The 5,797-nt window shown below is 55.4% G+C and overlaps 1 protein-coding gene across 1 annotated transcript; it reads left to right on the top strand.

Moving 5' to 3' along the window:
* The first annotated feature begins 1,056 nt into the window (after nt 1-1,056).
* OLFML3 (olfactomedin like 3) lies at nt 1,057-3,750 on the top strand. Its single transcript, XM_054565063.1, has 3 exons — nt 1,057-1,206; nt 1,823-2,108; nt 2,484-3,750. The coding sequence occupies exons 1-3, from the start codon at nt 1,093-1,095 to the stop codon at nt 3,302-3,304; spliced, it is 1,221 nt and encodes a 406-aa protein (XP_054421038.1). The 5' UTR covers nt 1,057-1,092; the 3' UTR covers nt 3,305-3,750.
* Nucleotides 3,751-5,797: the final 2,047 nt, after the last annotated feature.

The raw sequence follows: 5,797 nt of genomic DNA, 5'->3' as shown, positions 1-5,797 counted from the left end.
AGTCCTAGTTGGGATATAGAAATGAGAAACATTTAGAAACACTTTTGAACCATATCCAAGAGAAATTATCAATAGTCCTTTCCCATTAGTAGGGAAGTCAGAATACATTTATTTCGATTTAGATTGCACATACGTATTTTTCAGATATTTTTCCCTGAATAAATACATGCAAAATAAGTGTGAACTTGCTGAACACTCCCCAGTTAGGACTATATAATACCGAGAACCTTTCAGGCACAGGAAAGCCATATCGAAAGGCTCTGCTGTCAGTCATGTTTCTAGTTAACCAAGAATTTACTTCTCAATGACCTGGTTTGGTTTTGTTTTCCCAATTATTTATCTGGTACATTTTCTTAGGCTAAATCAGAGGGAGATTGGGATAGCCCCGTAAGCAACTGGGTAGTCTGTGGGGGAAATCCGCGTCTTAATGATGAAAACCCCTATAAATTCGGTCTGCTTGGCTGGCTTTGGAAAATTCCACATGAAGTTCAAGTCTAAGCCTTGGTTTCCCTTTTAATCCTGAGGTGATACCCGGGGTTTGGCACTAGATGGCGCCAATGAGCTATGGAAGGTCATGCAGCCGGCCACTGTGGCCTTTATTTCCCCCATTTCTCTCCCTCCAGCTTCCACTGAACAGCGCAGAAAACAACCCACGCTGTTATTGCTGGGAAAGGGAAGGATTAACGAAGGATCTTTCTTGTGTCAGCTCTGGAAGCCTTCTAAACATGGGAATGGTTTGCTGTTTTCTCTGGGGCCTGCTCCAGCTAGCTCCTTTTCCTGGGTGGCCGCCCAGGAGGCTCTGCCCGAGGGTTTCCAACTCCATCTCCTCTCCTGGGGAGCCTACAGCCTAGGCGGGAGGCGGTTAAGGCTTCTGGCCGCTCTGCAGTGGGGCCATCTGTCTTTGATCAATCCAGGCAGGAAGGAGGGGGTCGGGGCCGTAAAGGGCCTGAAAGCATTCCAGAGTAGTGAGAGAGACCCAGAGGTCCAGAAAGACGAGGCCCCGCCCCCACCCCGCCTCCCGCGCGCACCCGCGGGCTCCGGTGAAGAGGCACACGAGTGCACACTCCTCCCCTGGCCCGCTCTCCCGCTGCCATGGGGCCCTGTACTCCTCTCCTCACCTTGCTCCTTCTGTCGTGGTCGGGACCCCTTCAAGGACAGCAGCACCACCTGGTGGAGTACATGGAGCGCCGACTAGTTGCCTTAGAGGTGAGACACTGGTTTCTCTTCTCGCCAGCTGGGCAAGCATCTAGGGAGAAGACTGGGCTCTGTAAGAACCGACAGCAAACTCCGCCTTGTAATAAGAAGATCCTCAAAATTCTAAGTCCTCTTCTTCCCCCACGCTCGCAGAGCAACTCAGACCTTTGCGTTTCCCCCGTGGCATTCGGTAGACAAGAAGGACAGGGTGGAAGCGGGAGCTAGGATGTGGGGCAAATGGACCGGAGGAGGGGCTGATGATTTTGTTTGAGTTGCAAACTCCCAAAGAACTTCCTGCCTTTTTAACACTTTGAAGTCTGTAGCATCCTAAGAGAATTGTATAACAGAGCAGAGACCCCTCCCCACCCCAGAGGCTCAATGACTCAGTGGCCCAGCTCACAGAGAAGGCAGCCTGGAGAACACATAGCAGGGGCAGGGGACTGGGTGAATCTGAGCCAGGCTTTCTGCACACTTAGCATCTCTGAACATCTGGTTTCCTTTCTACGGGGTAGAAGGGGATGTTGCTGCCTGGCTGCGTGAGCTTTTCCCCTTTCCTGACTCCCTGGCCGGGCCTCTCTCTGCCTGGGAGTTGTGAGCCCGCAGCCCTCCATCCTCCCCCTCCCGGCAGGAACGGCTGGCCCAGTGCCAGGACCAGAGCAGTCGGCATGCTGCTGAGCTGCGGGACTTCAAGAACAAGATGCTGCCGCTGCTGGAGGTGGCAGAGAAGGAGCGGGAGGCCCTCAGAACAGAGGCCGACACCATCGCGGGGAGAGTGGACCGTCTGGAGCGGGAGGTTGACTATCTGGAGACACAGAACCCAGCTCTACCCTGTGAAGAAGTTGACGAGAAAGTGGCTGGAGGTTCCGGGACCAAAGGCAAGGGCAGGAGAAATGAGAAGTATGATATGGTGACAGGTAAGCCATCTGAAAGCAGGCCCCTAACCCTGAGGCCTGTGTTCTTCCTTGTCCTCCAGCCCCTATGGAGGGATCAAAGCCTTTACTGGGGACACTGAACTGTCTGTCCTCCACTGTTCCCTTTCTCCTCCATGCCCCAGGCCACTTTGGCCACATCTTCTGGAACCTGTCTTAGGGCCACTCTGTAAGGACAGGTCCGTGAAGGAGAGCTGCTGTGGTGCCCTTCCCCCCACATCCTCCACAGGAGTGGACACGTCCACTGGGCAAATGCCCACTCTCCTCCAAATGTCCCACCCTGGGGGCGGAGGCTTCCTGCATTGGGTGTCTAACCCTTGCCTGTGTTTCCTTGTCCTGTGCTTTTCTCCTTCCCCCTAGACTGTGGCTACACAATCTCTCAAGTGAGATCAATGAAGATCCTGAAGCGGTTTGGGGGTCCCGCTGGTCTATGGACCAAGGATCCACTGGGGCCAATAGAGAAGATCTACGTGTTAGATGGGACACAGAATGACACAGCCTTCGTCTTCCCAAGGCTGCGTGACTTCACCCTCACCATGGCTGCCCGGAAGGCTTCCCGAATCCGGGTCCCCTTCCCCTGGGTGGGCACAGGGCAGCTGGTATACGGTGGCTTTCTTTATTATGCCCGGAGGCCTCCCGGAGGACCTGGAGGGGGCGGTGGGTCGGAGAACACTTTGCAGCTCATCAAGTTCCACCTGGCCAACCGAACCGTGGCGGACAGCTCGGTGTTCCCAGCAGAGGGGCTGATCCCCCCGTACGGGCTGACATCGCACACGTACATCGACCTGGCAGCTGATGAGGAGGGCCTTTGGGCTGTCTATGCCACCCAGGAGGATGACAGGCACCTGTGTTTGGCCAAGTTAGACCCACAGACCCTGGACACAGAGCAGCAGTGGGACACGCCATGTCCCAGAGAGAATGCCGAGGCTGCCTTTGTCATCTGTGGGACTCTGTATGTCGTCTATAACACCCGCCCTGCCAGTCGGGCCCGCATCCAGTGCTCCTTTGATGCCAGCGGCACCCTGACCCCAGAAAGGGCATCACTCCCTTACTTCCCCCGCCGGTACGGTGCCCACGCCAGCCTCCGCTATAACCCCCGAGAGCGCCAGCTCTATGCCTGGGATGATGGCTACCAGCTTGTCTATAAGCTGGAGATGAGGAACAAAGAGGAAGAAGTTTGAGGAGCTAACCTTGTGTTACGCGTCTCTCTCATCTCCACACATTTATATCCCCACTAAATTTCCTGTTCCTCATTATCCCAATGTGGGCAAGTTGTCGTTAAAATCTCTTATTTTTAGCCAATGGAAGCCAAGTTCTCATGGCCCCTTCATTTCATATGGGATCTTGACTAATCCTTTTGGAGCTGAAAGAGAGAAAACCCTAAGGGTTCACTCCTCTCCCCCGCCCCATGTCAACAAATTTCAGGCCAAAGGCGACCCAGGACCAGAGCCCTGACCCTCCGCTGGGGGCAACCCCAGTCAGAGGCAAGAGTGTTTCTTGCCCTGGCGTGAGCTGGAGGAGAGAGGACTGGGAGACTTTCAACTCTGCCCTCTCTCCCTGTGGTGCCCTCAAGAATGGGACTTTCTCCACCTCATTTTGTACTGAAACGTCTTGCATTAAAAGGAAAATCCACTGCTCCTCGCCTGTGTTTGTTTGGGGCAACCCTCAGATCATATTTCACCCCATGACCCTCTCTTTTCCTCCTCCACCCCATTCCGCTTCTTCAGCCACATTAGGGACTTGGCTGGGTTCTCTGGCTGAGGGAGAAGGGACTTCTCTAGTTACAGATTTTACTGTGAGGCGCCCGGGGAAGGAGCCGAGTCCCGCCACTTTAGGAGGCTGGGCAAACTTCTCCACACCCACCTCCTCCTCAGCAGCCCTCCCAGAACCACCAGTGGCACCACGCCTGCCTCTGGCCACGAGACAACCCAGGGGCAGAGTTTCCACTTCCAGTTCTCAGAGGTTTTGAACCAGAAAATGGAGTTCAGTGGCAATGAAGTCTAGGGTGGAAGCCAGAGGAACGCATGTGTTTTCACTAAGAACTTGAAGTCTTACCTCTGGAGGAGACTCTGCCCCCAAGCCCGAGCCCCGCTCCCATCTCGAGCGTGGGGCTGGCCCCCAGGGTTGCACAATCGGATTTGGTCTGAACTCCCTGATTTTCCTGCTGCCACAGCGTCTGCGGTTTGGGTGGAGGGGCAGTGACCATGTCTCAGATGTTAGTCCTACCAGTTTCCCAACACGTTCCCCCTCTCCACACTCATCACCCCCACTTCCCCATCCCAGGCCTGGAACCTGGCAGAAGTCTGTTCAGGAGTCCCGGAAACTTAACCCTTTCCGGACGGTGCCCTGGGCTCTGGTTTGCATCTGAGGAAGGAGGGGGATGGGAGGAAGAAAACCCGGGGTTTTGGACTCCAGTCTCCAGGAGTCTGCTGAGCTCTGCACCAGGCCCACGCCAACTCCTTGCCGGTATCCAGCACTGGGGAGCACGGCTGTCTGATGGGCCTGACCCCCTCCCTGCTTTTATGGGAAACGTGACTTCGGGGGTCTTCATGGTGACCCACCTCGAGGGGGCAGGGAGAAGGAACATGGTCTTCTGCCCACACAGCACCTGTCCTCCCCCCCAGGCTGGGGTGGGTCGGCCAGGGCCCCTGTGAGCCTCCTTTGTCTTCTCCCCTCAGGCAGAGCTGCTCCCATGGTGAGGAGGGGGAAGGAAAGGCAGTGGGAGCCCGAGGCAGTGGGGCTCTCCCCCATTCAGTTCTTTCCTAATGTGGGGCTGGCAAACGGTAATCACCGCCTGCCAGCCCACGGAGGGGTCTGCCCACCGAACATCTGCCCGGCGCACCGCTGGGAGGGGCGTGAAGGAGGGAGGGAAGGCGTTCCGAGGGGAGCCTGGAGACAAAGGTGCTCACCAGGAGCCGAGCAGCCACGCGCCGACGTGGCTGTGCGCGTGCGCGTGTGTGGGCGTGCGCGTGCGTGTGCGCATGTGTCCACGCACCTGGCGGGAGTGTCTCCCCCTCCTGGTGTGGCTCTATGTCAGTGTCTGATTGGAAGCTGCTAGAGGGTGGAGTTATCTCGGCCAGCAGCAAACAGGACCAATGGCTTTTTGATGACACTGAGGCAAGAACAGCTCCTGTGTGTCGGTGACATCAGTGTGAGTGTAAGAACCGGGTCCCTCTGCCGCACGCGCTTGTGCCTGGCTTTGTGGGGTCGGTCTTTGCCTGATTCCTCAAGGAAAAAGGGGAAGGCAGGCTTTTTTTCCTTTTTTTTTCTTCCCCTTCTGGGCTTATAATTTCTTTGGAAAATTTCACTGAGACTTTTCTGAAAGGGCAGAAATCTCTGGGGCCTTGTCATTTATTTCTTTTTGGGTTTTTTTCCCCCTTCCCTTTTTGGCTCCTGGACAAAAGCTAGTGCTATTTTGGAAGCGTTTTGGAAGGTGAGTGGAACTGTGTGGACAGATCCAGTGAACTGTCCAAATTCCTTAAATTAAATTATCTGCTGCTCAAGAGGAGAGCCTCGGTCGCTGAATCCTATCCTTCAAAACCAGCCTCTCTGCCGCCCCTTCGCCGGCCTCCATCACCCGTCACTGGGCAGAAACACCGCAGGCCCTCTGGTTTGGGTTGAACAAATGGCAGTGAAAGCACAAGCTCTGATGGGGGGAGGAGGGGCTAAAAGCC

The sequence above is a fragment of the Pteronotus mesoamericanus genome, unplaced genomic scaffold, assembly GCF_021234165.1.
Source record: "Pteronotus mesoamericanus isolate MK-2021 breed Mesoamerican mustached bat unplaced genomic scaffold, CSHL_Meso_final scaffold_99, whole genome shotgun sequence".
Classification (NCBI taxonomy): Eukaryota; Metazoa; Chordata; class Mammalia; order Chiroptera; family Mormoopidae; genus Pteronotus; species Pteronotus mesoamericanus.
The sequence above is the reverse complement of the archived record's forward strand: the minus strand, read 5'-3'. Positions and strand labels throughout refer to the sequence as shown.

What these genes read in the sequence shown, in the direction of transcription:
- OLFML3 (XM_054565063.1), top strand. Translation starts at nt 1,093, where the DNA reads ATGGGGCCCTGTACTCCTCTCCTCACCTTGCTCCTTCTGTCGTGGTCG. An exon ending in GCCGACTAGTTGCCTTAGAG is followed by an intron (nt 1,207 to 1,822) that starts GTGAGACACTGG and finishes CCCTCCCGGCAG; the next exon opens with GAACGGCTGGCCCAGTGCCA. An exon ending in GAAGTATGATATGGTGACAG is followed by an intron (nt 2,109 to 2,483) that starts GTAAGCCATCTG and finishes CCTTCCCCCTAG; the next exon opens with ACTGTGGCTACACAATCTCT.